Here is a 20801-nt window from a genome sequence, read left to right as displayed (position 1 = left end):
CCTCTTGTTTAGGAAGGCAGGCTCATCACAGTCCATTGTAATGTTTTTATCGAGGCCAATCTCCTTAGTCATGTAACTTGTCATGTCCATTGTGATGTTTTTACCGTAGCCAATCTCCTCAGTCAAGTCATCTGCATCGTCAGTCACGTCCGTTTATTTCCTTTTGTAGGCCTCCTCCCGCTACAGTCTACGCTCGAAGAACACCTGCTGATTCTTCCATCAATATCACTAAAATTCTAAATTTGAAGAATTCTGTCTTGCCTTTTGTTGTTATTAATTCGTTTCAAATATATTATACTCGTATTATGCAAGTCTACTGAAAGACTGATCTTTTTTTCGCTCTTCTCTCTCTCTCCCTTTGAAACATTGGGAATATTGTAAAACAAAAGAAATGCATAGCATCCCAACGCAAATCACCACAATGTACCTTTGACCTTAAAACTCAATAGTAATGTGTAGAAAGTTTGATGATGATTTCACTTAAGCAAAAATCAACAATGTTCCCATGGACTTTAACCTTAAAAATAAATAGCACCCATCCTCTGAGAAGAAACAGTTTACATTAATATAGCCAAATTAACACCTTTTGGCCTGCCCCCAGGTGGTCAGCCCCACAAGTTGTTTAATTTTGAATCCGCATCCCATGGTCATGCTACCAAATACGAGTAATACCATAGCTTTGTTTGGTTTATATCAGTATAGCTAAATTGCATAAAAGAAAATTTAACCCCTGGAAAAAGGGATAGCCTTGTGAAGGTGAAAGTCCCTGTAACAGAAGCACAATTTGGTTTAATATCAAATAGTGGGACACCCTACAAAGTTACAAGAACAAAAACAGTGTTTCGAATTGCCAATAGAAACCGGTTCAACATATTGCTTGGTGAGGGATGGGATTATAAAATCCTTAATAAAGAGGGTGACAACTTTTATATAAAGACTTCAACTGTGAAGTTCTATGTTCATACCAGGAAACCTTTAAAGAATTTCCTTCTTTATCCTGACCATCTGGAAAGGTATGACCTGGATAGGGGCTCCCAGCTTGTTTTTTCTTTTGTGAAAATGGCCGCTAACAATACCAATCATCACAAACTCTTGAATGCCATTGAACTTTAAAATTTGTCTATTTGACAGTTATTGGACTTAATAGAGCTACATGTTTGTTTTATTTTTGAAGGTGGAAATGGTTCATTAATCTAATCATATTCGCTGTAAGATTTTAAACTTTTTTTTTAAGTAGATGTTTTATCTAAATCAACTCTTTTTTCCTTATTAGAAATTCACTGGAAAGAACCACTTACATTAGATGTTGTCAAAAAAATAAAAACTGAATTAGAAGATCAGGTAACACTTTCTTTTCGAGCAAACAACAAATTACCTTAATATTTTAAGGGCAGAGTTATATAGACTTAAGAAAAGTGGTCTTTGATCCAAAGTGAAAGGTGGAAATTAGTTTCGCCGGTTCAAAGATTCAATTAGTCAGTGCAAATTTTCCTGGCATGTACCTTAAGGCTCCCATGAAACTGAAATGCAAATTGAAGAAATCAAAAATACACTAAAACAATGTGAAGAAGAAAAAACTGTTATTGAAGAGACTTTTTGTGACTTTGTCATCGATACCAGAAAGAAAGAACAAAAACTGACCAACAAAATTACTTCTTTAGAAAATGCTTTGAAAAAATGTCAAAATAGTGAGAAATCTATTCAGTGTCTTAATCATAACAAGGATTCTGATGGTAATACTATTAGCAGGAAAAGAAAACCTTTAGAAGAGTGTTCAGGTTCTTACCACAGGAAAGTAAAAAAAAAATTGACAATGAGAAATTTAAAATGTTAGATAACGTAGACAACATATCCCAGGAAGCATATCATGAGTTGAGTTCATTATTTAAAAACATGCCTCGTGCTCATCACATTTCAGAGTATATAAAAAACTTAAACAAGGATTTTCAGATCATCTGTACACCAGATGGACTTGCTGTACAGCAGTCATTAAAACAAAGGCTGATTGATGTTGTAACTCAGTTAATGTTAGAGAACAATGACATGGTACCTGGTAACAATTTGAAGGTGAAAATATCTGGCGATGGGACGAGAGTAGGGAAAAGATTACATGTTGTCAATTTTGCTTTCCATATTGTAAATGAAGGTTTATCTCACCAGACATGCTATCCTTTATTCATTGATCAGACAAAAGAAAAATATGCTGAACTTAACATTTTAATGGCTCTGGGTGATTTACAGCATGATGTAGCCAAGTTACAGGGGAGTAAGCTTAAGGATGGAGATAGAGAGTTTACTGTAACAATTTACTTAGGTGGGGACTATAAATTTTTAGGTCATCTGACCCAAAGGGTCAGGATGACCTATAGCCATCGTGTTCCATCTGTTGTCGTGCGTTGTGCGCCGTGCGTAAGACTTTTTCTTTCAAAACACTACTCCTCCTTAACCCTTGGGTGGATTACTTCCAAATTTGGTTTGAAGCATCATTGGGGGAGGGCAATCATATTTTATAACAAGAGGCCCATGGGGCCTGTATCGCTCACCTGGTTTGATTTGACCAAATGTCAAAATAATGTTCATGTTCAATTCCTTTTGTTTGTTAACCTCAAACAATGCTATTTATGGTTATAGCGTGGGGATCCCAACTGCTTTAAAGAAATAATGAAGTCCAGACTCTCTGAGTTTACAACATGCATTTATAACTTTATGACTAGTAGTGATTTAAAGGAATTACCTCTATTTCCTATATGGGGCGCCGCCCCTTTTGCCCCTCGGGGGTCAAAGTCACCATTTATGCAAAATCTGTTCCCCTTCCCCCAGAATGTTTCTTACCAAATTGGGTTCAAATCCATTTATAACTTTATGACTAGTAGAGATTTTAAGGAATTACCTCTATTTCCCCATTAGGCCCCGCCCCTTTGGCCCCTTGGGGGTCAGAGTCACCATTTATGCAAAATCTGCTCCCCTTCCCCAAAAGATGTTTCTTATTAAATTGGGTTAAAATCCATTCATAACTTTATGACAAGAAGCGATTTAAAGGAATTACCTCTATTTCCCATATGGGGCCCCGCCTCTTTGGCCCCTCGGGGGTCAGAGTCACCATTTATGCAAAATCTGTTCCCCTTCACATAAGAATGTTTCTGACCAATTTGGGTATAAATCCATTCATAACTTTATGACTAGTAGCGATTTGAAGATATTACCTCTATTTCCCCATTAGGCCCTGCCCCTTTGGCCCCTTGGGGGTCAGAGTCACCATTTATGCAAAATCTGTTCCCCTTTCGTAAAGGATGTTTCTGACCAAATTGGGTTCAAATCCATTCATAACTTTATGACTAGTAGCGATTTGAAGGAATTACCTCTATTTCCCCATTAGGCCTCGCCCCTTTGGCCCCTTGGGGTCAGAGTCACCATTTATGCAAAATCTGTTCCCCTTTCCCAAAGGATGTTTCTTACTAAATTGCGTTAAAAACCATTCATAACTTTATGACTAGTAGCGATTTAAAGGAATTACCTCTATTTCCCATATGGGGCCCCGCCCCTTTGGCCCCTTGGGGGTCAGAGTCACCATTTATGCAAAATCTGTTCCCCTTCCCCCAATGATGTTTTTGACCAAATTCGGTTCAAATCTTTTCATAATTTTATGACAAGTAGCGATTTAAAGATATTACCTCTGTTTCCCCCATTAGGGCCCCGCCCCTTTGGTCCTTTGGGGGTCAGAGTAACCATTTATGCAAAATCTGTTCCCCTTCACATAAGAATGTTTCTGACCAAATTGGGTTCAAATCCATTCATACCTTTATGACTAGTAGCGATTTGAAGGAATTACCTCTATTTCCCCATTAGGCCCCGCCCCTTTGGCCCCTTAGGGGTCAGAGTCACCATTTATGCAAAATCTGTTCCCCTTCCCCAAAGGATGTTTCTTACTAAATTGGGTTCAAATCCATTCATAACTTTATGACTAGTAGCGATTTAAAGGAATTACCTCTATTTCCCATATGGGGCCCCGCCCCTTTGGCCCCTTGGGGGTCAAAGTCACCATTTATGCAAAATCTGTTCCCCTTCCCCAAAGAATGCTTCTGACTAAATTGGGTTCAAATCCATTCATAACTTTATGACTAGTAGAGATTTGAAGGAATTACCTCTATTTCCCCTAATGGGCCCCGCCCCTTTGGCCCCTTGGGGGTCAGAGTAACCATTTATGCAAAATCTGTTCCCCTTCCCCAAAGGATGTTTCTGACCAAATTGGGTTCAAATCCATTCATAACTTTATGACTAGTAGCGATTTGAAGGAATCACCTCTATTTCTCTACTAGGGACTTAAGTACTTTCTAAGAAATCGGGACAACAAATTTCATTTGTCAAAATCCAAGATGGCTGCCTGTCCGCCATGTTGTTTTTCGATTGCTCTGAAAATAAAATATGCACATCAATTAAGGGACCAAGAGGAAGGTGTATGTGAAAATTTGTAATGATGCCTTTAGTACTTTCTGGGAAATGAAGATAACACTACGACCACGGACACATGGCGCCTTGATTAGCACACCATCTGATGATGGTGGGCTAAAAATTAAATGCGATGTTTGAACCTGATACTGAACCAAAAACTCACTCATATAACATATTCAGGTACACATGACCAATAATGCAATATGTGTAATTTCATCAAAATCTGTCGAAAGATGGAGCCGAGCTGTTAGAGTAATGTCCTTGACCTTGACCGACACACTGAAACACAAATCTGTTCAAGGTTTTGTGATAAAACAACATGTGAAGTTTGATGAAAATAATATGGAAAGATTAAAATTTATATCTTCAGGGTGTATGATAAACAAAACAAAATTCATGAGTAAAATTATCTTTGCCGTACAGACACGAGATTTACACACGGAGTCGTTCACATTACAGCATAATATTCTATGAAAACGATACATACATTATAAGAATATAAATGTATATATTGTACTCACGTTATTTCTCTTAAAATTTGTTTATATTGTTCTACAACTAAACAATATGCAACAATAAACAGTTCAGGAAAATATGATTGACCATACACATGCTGATTTTGTGTAAAAGGTGAAGGCCACCGTCAGTGTTCATGAATATGCATTGCCATATGATTTTTGTACTGAATATTAATAAAAACATCCAGCATAGTATTGTCACTATTACATCGGTGTATTCAGAATCGAGGTATAGATAAATGGATATGGAATATGTTTCACATGAGTAAGTTATTTTTTTAAAGTTACAAAAGACACGAGCTTTAGCGACTTAAAAAAATAACTTACGAGTGTGAAATAAAGTCCATATCCAACAATCACGAGTCGTGTGACCTGTTTCTACCAAAATGATATCGGCTTGAATCAAAGGGAAACGTGGCCAAGTATAATTTCGCGTATGCAAATAAAATGTACTGGTGATTTCCGGGACCCGGTGATGTGAGGTCATTCGATTCTTGATGACGTCAATAGCAATTGCAGCTTGGGTCAAAGTTCGAATTCTTGACCGGAAGGTCATAAACACTATATAACATATATTTATCCAACAGTCGGCACATTTATACCATGGCTTGAGAGTGGAATAACACAGCGTATTGTGGTAGAAATAGAGGTTACACAACGAGTGGTTGTTGGATATGGAATCTATTTCACACGAGTAAGTTATTTTTTAAAAGTTACAAAAAAAGAGTGTATACCGACAAAGACTAACTATTCGACCTAATGACAAGCCTTGGTTTAATTCAGACTTACGATGTGAGATAAGGAAGAGACAACGATTATTAAAACAACTGAAAAAAATCGTACCTGAAGTTGAATTACGTACGGACGCTACTTTATCAGACATACCCTTTAGATTAGATTAAATTACTGACATTCTCAAATCCTTACAAACAAATAAAGTAGTTGGCAATGATAAAATCAGTCATCATATGTTAAAAAACACGGCTGAATCTATAACCTTCCCCCTGTATTTAATATATAGGTCTTCATTGGAAACTGGTATCTTTCCGAAAACGTTGGAAATTAGCTTTGGTAATGCCGTTATTCAAAAAATGTGATAAGAAAATGTCTTCTTTCTATAGACCGATATATTTACTTAGTACTACTGGAAAAGTTTTTGAGAGGTTAATTGTTAAACATCTACATAACTATTTACTTGAAAATTCGTTGATATATAAATACCAATCTGGCTTTCAGCCTGGTCACCCTACTGCCAAATAATTGAAATCTATCATACTTTATGTGAGAATCTAGAAAAAATGAGGGCAACATGCTTAGTATTCTGTGATATTTCCAAAGCGTTCGATCGAGTGTGGCACAGGGGACTAAATGTAAAATTAGCCAATTATGGTATAAGTGGGAAACTTTTATCTTGGTTAAGTGACTACGTAAGTAATAGAAACCAGCAAGTTTTCGTTGGGGATAGTAAATCTACTGTTAAATATATAAATGCGGGTGTTCCACAAGGCTCTGTATTAGGTCCCTTACTCTTTATTATATACATCAATGATATAAATGATAACCTTGAAAGCCTTTCTAAACTATTTGCAGACTATACCTCCTTATTATGTTCTGATAATTCTCTTTTGGCTGTCGAAACAAAAATTAATAATGACCTTGCAAAAATTCAAAGTTGGGCAGAAAAATGGCTTGTTAAATTTAATCCTTTAAAAACGGAAGCTCTACTCATTTCCAACACTGAACACGATTATGTTATAGATATTAATTTTAATAATGCAAGTGTTGATTTTGTGGATCATCACAAGCACCTAGGAGTAACGTAAGATGAAAATTGTGAATGGAGTAAACATATCGAAAATATAGGTAAAAACGTTGTAAAACAGATTAGTGTACTTCGTAAATTAAAACATGTATTAAACAAACAAACTTTATCTAAGATTTGCAAAGCTTATTGTCTACCACTATTTGAATATTGTTGTGAAGTTTGGGATGGGGTTTCTCTCAGTGATGCAGACAAACTCGAAAAGCGACAGTTAGAAGCTGCTAGAATTATAACTGGGTTACCATCGTATGCCAGCAGAGAATCCCTTTATTCAGAAAGTGGATTGGAACCATTTTGTAACAGACGTCCCAGAAGAAAAAATCAATTATTTTATAAAATTAAAAACCACCTGGTTCCAAAGTACTTGTCACTATTACCTCCTCCTGTTTCAGAAAACTCTCAATACAATCTGCGTGATTCACACAACTTTTCTCTACCAAACTTCTGTCTACACTTAATTAACTCCTCTTTCTTTCCATCCTCCATTCGACAGTGGAATCAACTTGATCTTGAAATCAGAAATAGTGTCTCTTATCCATCCTTTAAAAAATCCCTCAGAAATAGTTCTGCAGTTCCAAATTATTATTCTTTCGGTGATAGAAAATTAAATATATTGCATGCAAGACTAAGAAACAAATCCAGCACACTTAACAATGACCTATATAGAATAAATTTGATTAATTACCGTCAGTGCCAATGTGGACATCCAATTGAAGATGCATATCACTTTTTCTTTGCTTGTAATAATTATGTGAACCAGAGAATAGCATTGTTTCGTACGGAAGCGTATTAGGCTCACATTGGAGTATGTTTTTCATGGCATGCGAAAATATTTTATCTGGCGGCCGCCACTTAATTATCTGGCGGCTGCCACTAAATTATCTGGCTGCCGCCACTTAATTATCTGGCGGCCGCCACTTCTTATCTGGCGACCGCTACTTATTTATCTGGCGGCCGCCACTAAATTATCTGGCGGCCGCCACATAATTATCTAGATACCGCAATTTTGTTTTTACAATTTAATATGATATCTGCTACGGTAATTACAGTTATAGTCGTTTTCAAGTCCAATATTATGATTCAGAAATGATTTGTTTAATTTAAATTTGATTTTCATCCGGAAATCTGAACCGGTTACCGGATCTATCTTCTGTGATTATTACTAAATGAAGAAAACTGAGCCAAAATCAAGGTGCTGTGTTGTCATGTTGCTACATGTGATTCCTTATAAGCTACGCACGGTAGCACTACGGTATTACTACGGAAATACTACGAAAGCATGACGAAAATGCTGCGGTTATGTTGCGAATAACGCTTTGAAAACGATAAGATGATACAAATAAATAACAAAGTTTTACAAAAACCTAAACTAAAGTCTGCATTTACTTTATTATATTATTTCTACTGTTTTGTCATATCAATAAAAAAAAAACATGAATAAAATGTTCATTTCATGAATATAACGAATGTATATGTTAAGAATAAAGAATAAAAGTAACATTTTACGTTCCAGTAACTGTACATTTTGATGAAAGTCCATTTTTATATTTGAAAAAAAATATTTATTACATTTTTGCCAGTGAAATATAGAGAATTATTTAACTAATAAATCTTATATTTTCACTGCAATGAAAATATAAGATTTTTCTGAAGTGTAGACAGAATGGAAGCATCAGAGGACGACTCTATTTCTGTAACTTTGATGAACTGTGAATAATTCTGGATATGTTTTAGATATATATATATATATATATGGGGCAAAGAAGTAATTCAAACAGTGTAAACAATAAGGTTTGTTAAATTTTCGAGGCAATCCGCCCCTTTATCAAAACACAAAAAATCACAAATACAATCACATAATATATATAAGAAGTACTGGAAATACAATAAAATACAATAAGAATAATGTTTTAGTAACTGGAGAAACCACAATGAACCCTTCGGCAAACGTGGGCCGAAGGCGGATACTAGCGTGACTGCATCATGTTCAAACACAAGAACGCTATGCGACCAACGGCAGAGATATTTCCCCCGCACGTGAAAGTATTCCGAAGAGTTCAAAGACGATTCGTCCCTAATGACTGCTAGTGTACGACATTGCATTTATATAAAAAATGTTGCATTATCGTCTCTACAGTGATTGATTAAATATCGTGTACAAAGTCTGGAAAACTTTAGAAAAATATGTGTTAGATCATAAGAATTATAGAGAGTGGTGTGAAAAAACTGCTACGAATATTTATCAAGACTGAAAATTTAAGAAATACGAATGCCGAAGTGTCCCTACAGGACGCTACGGGAAACAGACGATTCGGACCAAGATGCTGTTGCATGATGGCGGGAGGCGACTAAATGTGAGTCTCAAGATGCTGTTGCATGATGGCGGGAGGCGACTAAATGCGAGTCTCAAAGAGCAACAATGAATAGATGCCCCAAAAAGTACAGCAATTATGAAAAATTTAACAAATTGAATAATTAACTACATGAATAGTTAGATATAATGGTCAGATGGAGAGTATATCCAGAAGACGTCTTTAACGTTCGTTCATACCCCGAGGGTAGCAGGTTTGGAGATTGGTGATCCAGTATCTTTCTCTGGAACGACGTTTCGTTTCATTCCAGGTAGGACAATGATCAAAGGCGACCACCTGCATATCCTTCCAACTGTGACTAGGTAAATTGAAATGCACTGTTTTGCTTGATGGAGCAACGGTGATTCTGATGACTGTAATTTGCTGCTCACCACCAGATCTCTTACATTTTTTGGTCTACGATAGGCCAATAACGGTGGTTCTGGAAAGATCCGTTTGAGTGCAGCTGACGACTCGATGATGCGCCAATGATTATGTAAAATGGAAGAAATAGACGGCAAGTTAGGATGGAACGTGACAACACAAGGGACCCTTTGCAGTGTTCCAGCTAGGTCGGGTTAGCAGGGCGCGGCGCCCTGCCCCTAATTCAAAGTTAGAAATGCGCCCCGTCCCTTTTCCTGTAGTACTGCCCTTTTTCTAAGTGTCATTGATGCTCATTTTGCCTCGTATACTCTAAATCCGATTTGCTGAAGCCATGCAATATGCAGTCAGTCAGTCACTAATTGGCCACCTGTAACACTAGTCCCCTTACCTGTAGACCCTTATCCACGGTACTGATGGACGCTGCCAGAGGCAGAGATCGGTCAGCTGGGGATCGAGCTGGTGTTTTAATAGATTCATTTAACCGTGACGAGTCGATAGGATCGGTTGGTAATCCAATTAAATCATGATCACGAAGGCTTTTTGAAGATGGACAAAGTAATGATAATGGATGGAAATGTTGTTTTACTTATGTAAACAACTTTTGACAAGACCGAAAAGAGCCGCACGTTTGTCGTAAAGTTATCCCATGAGCACGTGTGCATTGGCGATCGATCTATATATCTTTGAAATTTTCTTCACATGACAACATGAAATCCTTCAGGTGTAAACCAAGCAACTTTTAGGTAAATGATCATGAGATCACTTTCCAGTGATTTTCCAGTGTTCAAAATTAGCTTTCGGTTGATTTTATTTGATGAAGTTTGGCGGGACGCCGGAAATGGTTCGTTGTAAATGCAGATGTCGCAAATTCTTTGTTGGATTGACGGATTTCTATACAAAATGTTTATTTTTCATAAATAAATAAAGGACATATAAAATATCTGCTCATGTGAATAATGGTTGGAAAAATTTAGTTGATATTGTGTTATTTTCGTATCTGAAATGCCGACTCTGCATTAACTGCGGGTCATGTGATAGCCAAGTGATTACATTTCTACAACACGCGGGGACCGTTTGTTTACGAGAGCAACGGAACAAATGTTTGATCAGAAACTTGCAAATCATGACCGGCCCTAATTCGTTTACCATTTCTTATAATTAATTCAAGAAAATGTTAACTTGCTATAATTTCCTGATTTTAGTTTACCGTTATTTCTAAAGAGTCTAAAGTGAAAGTAGAAATTTACCGCCGCTTACAAGATACATCGTAGTTATGTTGACGAAGTTTATTCAGATATCAAATAATAGAATTTCTTTTACTTAATCATTTTTTCTCGTATATGCTTGACCACATTTTCTCCTTTGCTCCATAATATCTTCGCTTACAATTAGTAGTCTTACAATCACAACGGACAGACCAGAGACCTACATTAATTAGTTAGTATATACATGTAGGTCTCTGGACAGACCAACTTCTGGTTGAAAATATCGCTCTGTTGACTTTAATCTGATAGTAACTTTTTGATTGGACGTAATTATCGTATATGGATTCTCTCAATACACCCTTAAATTGAAATAATGCTAATATCATTTTATTTTTGAATTACTCTAGGTCATACTGTAACTTTTACCATCAAAATTAAAAACAATATTTGAAGAATAAAGAGAAGAAAGAAGACACTTTTACACACAAACGAAATAATAAAAACAAAATCAACAGATTTCTATTTGTCTCTATGAATCAGGTCATTGTCCTGTAAAATAAGGTAGAAGATAGATAGGCCTGGAAAAAATGTCGCGCACAAAAATGCCTTTTTTTTAGGCAGCGCCCTGCCCATTTCAAATCCTAGCTGGAACACTGCTTTGTGTCGGAGTTCTGACATTGTATTCTAGAAGGCTGGCTCTGTCAAGTACCCTGACTTTGTCTAGTTCCCGATCTATCAAAGTAGATATATATCCTCTAGCAAGAAGGTGTGATTTAAGTTCTGATCACAGCATTTTGAGACTCACATTTAGTCGCCTCCCGCCATCATGCAACAGCATCTTGGTCCGAATCGTCTGTTTCCCGTAGCGTCCTGTAGGGACACTTCGGCATTCGTATTTCTTATATTTTCAGTCTTGATAAATATTCGTAGCAGTTTTTTCACACCACTCTCTATAATTCTTATGATCTAACACATATTTTTCTAAAGTTTTTCAGACTTTGTACACGATATTTAATCAATCACTGTAGAGACGATAATGCAACATTTTTTATATATAAATGCAATGTCGTACACTAGCAGTCATTAGGGACGAATCGTCTTTGAACTGCGGGGGAAATATCTCTGCCGTTGGTCGCATAGCGTTCTAGTGTTTGAACATGATGCAGTCACGCTAGTATCCGCCTTCGGCCCACGTTTGCCGAAGGGTTCATTGTGGTTTCTCCAGTTACTAAAACATTATTCTTATTGTATTTTATTGTATTTCCAGTACTTCTTATATATTGTAGTATTTTTCTATATTAGTGTAGTATTTTTCTATGTTTCTATTTACTGTTATACCATCTTTGCTTTAGGAATTTTAATTAGCCCGTCAATCTGTTGACCGTTGGTAATTAGATGGGGAGGGACACGTCGGGATGATATCCCGTGAAGTTATCAATTCACCACGCCCGTGGCAGTAATCGTCTGCCCGGCTCCCGTTCATGTTTATTGCCCCTGTCAGAGAGGTATTAATCGCCTCTCATCCCTATTATCCACTACAAATGGCTGGACCTGTCTGGGAGCTCCAGCAATGCCCCATCTTTATTACACATGGTCAACATTTACTCGCGGCTAATTGTTTTTCTAAGTGTTATGTACATTGTTATTTACACATTTAAGTTACCGGAGCGGAAGGCTCCGGTACAGGTGTGCACCGCTCCGGCAGGGCTCCGGCAGGGCTCCGGCGCTCCGGTAGCGCTCCGTTAGGTTTTGGTATAAAAGGGGTGAAAGCGAGAGCGGAGGGGGAGTTCAAGCCGGAGAGTTCAGTTCAGAGAGGGAGATCGTGGAGTTGAGTTCAAGCCAGAGAGTGTTAGGTGTTACTTTGCTGGATGTTGCTACGTATGCTGATGAAAGCGAGAGCGGTGTTGCCTTTTATATATGCTCTGTACACTGCTGATGTTGCTGAATACATAGACTGAAACTTTACGACGGTGTTGAATTGTGTTTCTCGACGACCCACACTACTTAATTCTAAACTCGGGTATTGTGGCGGGTGTCTGACGCTACCTTGAGGACACCTACCGAGGGCTGCGGGACTTTTGAGATATAGTTCCCCGGCTATTTTCGCTACAATTGGTGGCAGCGCTTAGGGATTCAGTTGAGACATTTCACACCAGTATTTACTATGGAGCAGGACAAGTCGCTCATCAACGAACATTTGGCGGATTCAGGATTCGATGGATCGCCATTTTATCCACGCGACACCAGCACACCTAGAGTTGGAAGGTATCGGGCGGCTAGAACTCCCCTGAATAGGAGCCGTCATGATAATGGTTTAAAAGAAGTTACCACGTCCGGTCGAGAACGCTCAACAAACGTTTGTTGTTCGCTCGTGATGTGCACACTGTCCCTAATAGTATTACTATCTGGACTAGCTGTGTATTTGGTGTATTGGAGCTACGATTATGTATCCAGTATCATCGTGTTCAATCTCGACACCCTGCAGCGATATACTAGGCAAGCAGGACAGATTGGGTTTTTATGTCTGGTGTTGTGTATCATAGCCGTGCTAATTGTCAGAATTAGAGGACTGTCAAGGAAAAACAATGAGTTTAATAACGACAGTCAACATTCAGAAGACGAGAAGTGGCTTGATGATGTGCCTTATGCTGACGAAAGCGAAAGGGAGACATCACCGGAATCCATTAAAATTCCGCCCCGGAGCACAGAACAACCCAGGACAGAATATCAGGTTAGAAGAACGTTTAGCGGACAAAGTCAGGAGACATGGTCCGAATTCACAGGATATTTTGAAAACCTAGCCGAATTAAATATGTGGGATGACGAACGGAAAAGACGACTGTTGATGAGTACGTTACGCGGCCAAGCTGAAACTTATGCATACGGCCTCCCGCTGGTTTACAAACGGAATTATTCTCGTCTGTTAGAGAGAATGGAACAGAGATTCGGTCACACTACTATGAAGGAGAAATATGTGGCTGAGGCGAAACTACGACGCCGGAATAAGGGAGAGTCACTTCGAGACTTTGGCCAAGCCTTGGAGGACTTGTATCGTCGGGCATATCCGTACAACCCCGATATAGTTGGAGAACACACACTCCAGACTTTTCTGGATAAATGCAGCGAGTCAGAGGAGTTCCGTCTCGCGGTGAAAAGAACAAAACCGGGAAATATCTCAGAGGCAGTGACCAACGCTATGCAGGAGGAATGTCTACGCGTTGGAGAGAGGGAATTACGTAGAGATAATAAACCTCCTGTGAGACCCATAATGTGCGTCGATTCGAACGTGGAATATAACGGAAATAGTCCACAATATCATGGAAATAACAGAAGCCAGCGAAAAATGTCGACGGGAAATCAGAACGGTGGTACACGGAAAAACACATATGGGTATGGAAATTTAAACGACAACCGATCGGGCATGAGGGTCTAGGTCCGATCGAATCAGTTAAACGACCCATACAAGGTTATCACCGGGCAAATACGGTTAAGTGGAGAGGGGATAGTCGGACAACCAATCGTACCAGAGAAAACATCCGATCCCCTTGTCGGGAAACGGAGAAAAACATCAGGTACGATAGGTATAACCGAACACTCCGTAACCCACAAAACCGTAAAACGCTCGTAACCAATGACGGGTACAATACTGAAGCAGTAAAACGACCCATGCAAGGTAATAACCGGGCACACACGGCTAAGTGGAGAGGGGATAGTCGGACAACCAATCGTACCAGAGAAAACATCCAATCCCCTTGTCGGGAAACGGAGAAAAACATCAGGTACAATAGGTATGACCAAACACCCCGTAACCCACAAAATCGTGAAACGCTCGTAACCAATGACGGGTCAAACACTGCTGACGAGTGGGTCCGAAAACCTGAATTGCCAGACATCGGTAAACCGAAACCAAATGTATCTGAAGAAACACCAACTTGCAGTGATTTATATGATACAGAGCGGCCTAAAATGGATACACCAAATTATTCCCAATTGTGTGAAGGGGCTGTTTCGGTTAAAATTCATGGACCCATGACAGTGAAAGGTGATGTTGATGGAAACCCGATAGTATGGAAAATAGACACGGGAGCAAAAAGAACATTTATTACTGTCGAGACCTACAATGGACTAAAAGAAAAACCCGTATTATCGCCCGTGAATTCAAAGTTTTGTGCCGCTGGAGGAAGCACACTTGCGTGTCTAGGAGAAAGTATAATGCAACTCACATTTAGTGACACGGTATATGATTTCCTAGTTATTGTGGCAGAGATACGTCAAAACCTCCTGGGAGAGGATTTTATCATACATTTCCGGTGTAACCTTGACCATGATGAAGGATGTTTTATCATCAATGGCGCCAGGCTACCACTCAATGGATATGAAGAAATACAATCGGGGAGAGTAATCGCCCTAGAAACCGTAGTGGTACCCGCGGGTCATGAAGCTGTTATAAAATCAACTGTCACAAACAATCACTTCCGGAATTCTAGGACATCGATACCCGGAATACTTACACCGGAGAGACGTTTTATGGAGCGCTATGGGGTAGCATTCGCCCGGACATTAGTCGACGCCACAGGATCAGTTATCCTGACGAGGGTGTTTAATCTCGGCGATTCGGATACTACCATATACAAACATGTACACATGGCATTATTCACTCCAGTGACAAAGATAACGGAAATTTACCGGGACCCAGTGAGTGTAATACAGGTACATTCACCATGCGATACAGACGAAGAATTACCTGGACATTTAACATCTATGTTTATGGAAGGCTGTGTCGGATTAGACGATGAACAGTGTGCAGAGTTTAAAAGATTTCTGATGCAGAATACAATAAGCTTCGCAAGACCAGGAGAGGTCGGCCGGACAAATTTGGGTACGCATAGAATAAAACTAAAAGACGAAACCCCGATAAAGGAACCCCCGCGACGAATCCCGATACACAAAAGGGAAGTTTTGGACAAAGAAATTGAAAAGTTAGAGAAACAAGGGCTAATTGAAAAATCAACAAGCCCGTGGTCATCACAGCTTGTCCTCGTCCAAAAGAAAGATGGGAGCTGGAGAATGTGTGTGGATTATAGAAAACTTAATGAACGAACCATTAAGGATGCCTACCCTATAACAAGGATTGACGACAATCTTGACGCCCTGAGTGGAGCAGATTGGTTTTCGTCGTTGGACCTTGATATGGCGTATCACCAAGTTCCGATGGACAAAGCAGACAAAGAGTTTACCGCTTTTGCGACGCCTAGAGGGGGATTATACCAATTCACAACAATGCCTTTTGGGTTATGTAACAGTCCTGGAACATTCCAACGCGTGATGGAAAAAGCGTTAGCGGGCCTACAGTGGCAGGTAGCAGTATTGTACCTTGATGATATCATCGTTTACGGCCGAACATTTCAGGAACATCTCACGAATCTGGAGAAAGTTCTTGAGAGAATCAATAAAGCAGGACTGAAGTTAAAGCCCAAAAAGTGTCATTTTCTCCGGAAGGAAACGAAGTTTCTCGGCCACATTGTGTCGAAACACGGAGTACGCACCGACCCGGACAAGACAAGTGCCGTTGAAAACTTGCCTAATCCTAAGTCAGTAACCGACGTTAGAAGCTTCCTCGGTCTTACATCCTACTACCGGAAATTTATTAAGGACTACGCAATCATAGCCAGACCCCTGTTTGACCTCACCAAGAAAAACACAAAGTTTTGCTGGACTGATGACACAGAGAGATCATTTATCGAATTGAAACAGAAACTTACTGGATCGGAAATATTGGCTTACCCGGATGTCAATGGATCAGAATTCATCCTTGACACGGACGCCAGCCAATACGCCATTGGAGGGGTACTATCCCAAATCCAGGATGGAAAAGAAAGGGTTATTTCCTATGGTAGCAGGAGTTTGGACAAAGCAGAGAGAAACTACTGTGTTACCAGAAAAGAAATGTTGGCTGTAGTATATTTTACTAAGTACTACAAACATTACCTGATCGGAAAACCATGTATAGTACGTACGGACCACGGCTCGCTTACTTGGCTGGGTCGATTTAAAGAGCCAGATGGACAAATTCACCGTTGGTTACAACAACTAAGCCAATTTGACATGAAAATCGTACACAGACCAGGACGAAAGCATGGGAACGCGGACGGGCTGTCTCGATTGGTTAAAACTGAAGGGGATAAATGCAAGCAGTGTAAAATGCCCTGGGATTATACGTATCAGGAGACCGAGACAGGTACAGAAGATACGGAGACAAAAGAGAGAAAACAGCCAGAAAGAAACACCGACAACGCTGATACCAATACACACCAGACAAAGTCTGGGATGAGGATACACATATATCCCGCAGACATCAGACGTGTTAATGTGGAGGCGATTGTTAACTCGGCTAATGAGCGTTTAAGTAACGGAGCCGGTGTGGCACGCGCAATAGCCGACGCAGCTGGAGTCAAGTTTAGGAGTGAGTGTGAAAATTACATTAAAACCCACAATAGACTTCCGGAAACAAGTGTATTTACTACAACCGCAGGCGAGCTCCCCTACCGCGGGGTTATACACTGTGTCGGACCGAGATGGGACGATTACGTGACGGAGGGGAAAGATGAGTGCATAGCAAATCTTGAAACCACAATAATAAATATTGCGAGAGAAGCTGAAAACAAAGAATTTCTCCGAATAGCTATTCCTACAATTAGCTCGGGCCTTTTTGGAGTACCAAAAGAGATATGTGCCAAAGCTTACCTGGATGGAATTTTAAAGTTTTCTGAGAGATACAGGGAAAAACTAGAAGAAATACATTTCGTAGACATTGACCATAGTATGGTAATGGTAATCAGAGACACTTTCAATAGCCATTTCATTCCAGGCGGTAGTTACCAACCAACCTACTGTATAGAGAGTAATTCTATGTCGGAAGTGTCGGAAGATAGTGAGGCTAACGACGACACGCCGGGAGGCGTTAGGCTGAAGAGGGGGAGGAAACCAAACAGACCTCAAACGGCCCGTGCAAAACAACGCCCAACACCCGTTCTCACACTTGGCGTTTTAAGTAAACGACAAAAAGCGGACACTATCATTGGAGAAGTATACAAGCTAAAAATGGAACATTCGGAAAAACCGAGTTGGACAGAGATCTCACATAAATGTCCGGAACTTAAACACTGGATAAGTAAATGGGATCTTCTGGAAATACAAAACGGGGTACTGTGCCTACGTTGGCACCAGAATGACGGAAATGAAAAATGGAGGATATGTATCCCAGACGACATGATTGACGAGATCATATGGTATCTTCACGACTCACGCACTAGCGGCCATTTTGGAGTTACAAAAACACAAGAAAAAGCTAATATGAGTCCATACTACTGGCGCAACATCACTTCTACCGTGCAAGACTATGTAGCATCCTGTGAAACATGTGGAGAATATAAGAATCCCAAACACTCCAAACGGCATACCATGCAGTCTTACGTAATGGGAGGACCTTTTGAGAGACTGGCCACGGATATAGCGGGACCCTTTCCGACAACCGCATATAAGAACAGGTACATTCTAGTAGTGAAAGACTATTTCACGAAATTCACAGAAATCTACCCTATGGCGGACATGCAAGCGGAAACGGTGACAGAAATAATTGTCAAATCTTGGATAACTAGATATGGCTGTCCACTAGAAATCCATTCCGATCAAGGAAGACAATACGAGAGCGCCATCTTCAAAGAAATGTGCAAGTTATTGGAGATACACAAATCAAGAACCACACCACTCCACCCAAGATCGGACGGCATGGTCGAGCGAATGAACAGGTCCATAAATGACATATTGGCTAAATATGTGAGGGAAAATCAGAAAGACTGGGACATACACCTACCGTTTGTCGCAATGGCGTACAATAGTACACCACATAGCGGAACGGACATATCGCCTCGGCGTATGGTCTTCGGCAGAGAAATGGCCTTACCGTTGGACGTCATGACAGAACCCCCCGTAAGCGAACCGGGTACCAAATGCGCCACAGAGTACGCATCTTAAGCGCGAATCAAAAAGGCAAAAGAAACAATATGATACGCGCGTAAAGGTTCATCTCTATGAAATTGGTCAACTCGTCTGGCGGTATCAACCGAAGAATGTTCCGGGACAAAAAAAGAAGATTGCTAGACATTGGTCGGGCCCCTGGGTAATTACAGAGAAATATGGAGACGTGTTGTTTTGTATCAAGTGTAAGGAGAATTCCCCCGGCGTCGTAGTACACGGAGACAACCTCAAATTATACCGTGGAGACAAGACACTACCATGGTATAAAGACCTAAGCGATCAGCCAAAACCGACACCTACATTCCCGGACATTACTCTGAGTAGTAACGAGGAATTTATTGAGAACTCAGACGGGAGTTTGAGTGAAAGGCATGATGAGGATGAGAGAGCTAAGGGCCAGCCCCCCTCAGAGGCTATTGGTCCAAATCGCCCATTAAGGGATGAACTGGTCCGGCCGCCTGATGTAACCAACCAAAAGCCATTATTCACCAGAACCAGGGAAATAAAACTACCATCAAGATATCGATAAAAAACAGACAAAGTGTAGAGATGGAGAAGAGCGGATACAAATGGATATGCGAGGATTGCGGAAAAACTTTCACGAGAAAAAGAAATCTGAATCGTCACAGACATACACGACACAGCAGCGAACAACATTTTAAACAGTGTCAAATAGACGGATGTCAGCGAGCCTATCGTAGGACGGAGTACTTGAGACTACACTTAGCAAGAACACACAAACTCTCCGTCGAAGAAGCCAGTAAATTAGCAAAAGAAGCACAGTTCGTTCCACAACATATAGACTCAAGCACTAACAATATCGAGTCATTATATGACTTACTGGAGGAATTCGAACCCCAACCGAGCCCACAGCCAATGCCAAATGAACCTATATACGAGGACATAAAAACAATAACAAGTCCTGTCGTAACAAGCAGTGATGAAGAGATGGAAAATGATATCGAAAGTATCGGGACTCCCTCGACAGAAGCCGACCAAGGTGACTACGAGGAAAGGAGAGAAGTCATCGCGGAAGAAACATTTACAATTCGACTGATAAAGAGGACGAACAGAGAAGGGGATGTCATCAAGACAGAAAGAGAACAGATATTCTCCGCTAGCAGAAATGGTCGATACATTCCATCCTATGATGTTGACTGGGCCAGCCTTTTTACTTACATTAGCGAAGAAATCCAGGAACATTACGAATACCAGTACACCAGGAACGCAGAAGATGTCGAGGAAATGTGATTATTAGATTAAGCTGTGACATTCCTTTTGATTAATATTGAAAACTGTGACTCTGGATTATTTAGATTAAACTGTGACATTCGTTGGATTATTACCAAAATTAAGCTGTGACATTCATTTGGATTATTATCAAATAAGACTGCGACATTCTTTGGATTATTAACAGTAACAGTAAAAAAAAAACATTTACCTCCTGAACTATTCCTTCGGGATGTTTACCTTTGCAATTGTGTGTATTTAAGTTCTTGAATAGTATGTTACGAGAGCCGTGTGTAGATTCATGAACTGATAACTATATTTTCCTGATATTGATAAAAAAAAGTTGTGTGCGTTACCCTAATAATTGCACAGTATGTTCTGGAATGGTGTGTATCAATACCGAGAGATGAGAATCGTAAGATAAACATTTTGCCGAATTATGTAGTTTAGTATTATGGTTAACATTGACGGGTATCCACGCCCATGCGATGTGTTTTAGTGTAGCTGTAGTTTGGTTTAGTGGTTGTTTATTCAGATCAATTATATCTATTCGTATGATAGTTATCCACAAGAGTTTTGATATGTGTTATGTAGACAACATGTATATCCTGTACATATTTCATATTTTGCTCATATTCATTTAGAGAGAACGAGAGAGAATGTGGTTAGCTGAACAGTGGAAGTTCAGTGTTTCTAAGGAGGGGGAAGTGTAGTATTTTTAGCCCACCATCATCAGATGGTGGGCTATTCAAATCGCCCTGCGTCCGTGGTCCGTCGTCCGTCCGTCCGTCCCTCCGTCCGTCCC

The 20801-nt window shown here is 39.8% G+C and overlaps 2 protein-coding genes across 2 annotated transcripts; both read left to right on the top strand.

The window, feature by feature from the left end:
* The first annotated feature begins 15991 nt into the window (after positions 1-15991).
* On the top strand, positions 15992-18763 carry LOC117328350. Its single transcript, XM_033885876.1, has one exon. The coding sequence runs from the start codon at positions 16010-16012 to the stop codon at positions 18761-18763; it is 2754 nt and encodes a 917-aa protein (XP_033741767.1). The 5' UTR covers positions 15992-16009.
* A 552-nt stretch (positions 18764-19315) lies between these two features.
* Positions 19316-20017, top strand: LOC117328348. The gene has a single exon (XM_033885875.1). The coding sequence runs from the start codon at positions 19316-19318 to the stop codon at positions 20015-20017; it is 702 nt and encodes a 233-aa protein (XP_033741766.1).
* The last annotated feature ends 784 nt before the right edge of the window (positions 20018-20801 follow it).

Source organism: Pecten maximus, chromosome 5 (genome assembly GCF_902652985.1).
Source record: "Pecten maximus chromosome 5, xPecMax1.1, whole genome shotgun sequence".
Lineage (NCBI taxonomy): Eukaryota > Metazoa > Mollusca > Bivalvia > Pectinida > Pectinidae > Pecten > Pecten maximus.
The sequence above is the reverse complement of the archived record's forward strand: the minus strand, read 5'-3'. Positions and strand labels throughout refer to the sequence as shown.

What these genes read in the sequence shown, in the direction of transcription:
- LOC117328350 (XM_033885876.1), top strand. Translation starts at nt 16,010, where the DNA reads ATGCCTTTTGGGTTATGTAACAGTCCTGGAACATTCCAACGCGTGATG.
- LOC117328348 (XM_033885875.1), top strand. Translation starts at nt 19,316, where the DNA reads ATGGAGAAGAGCGGATACAAATGGATATGCGAGGATTGCGGAAAAACT.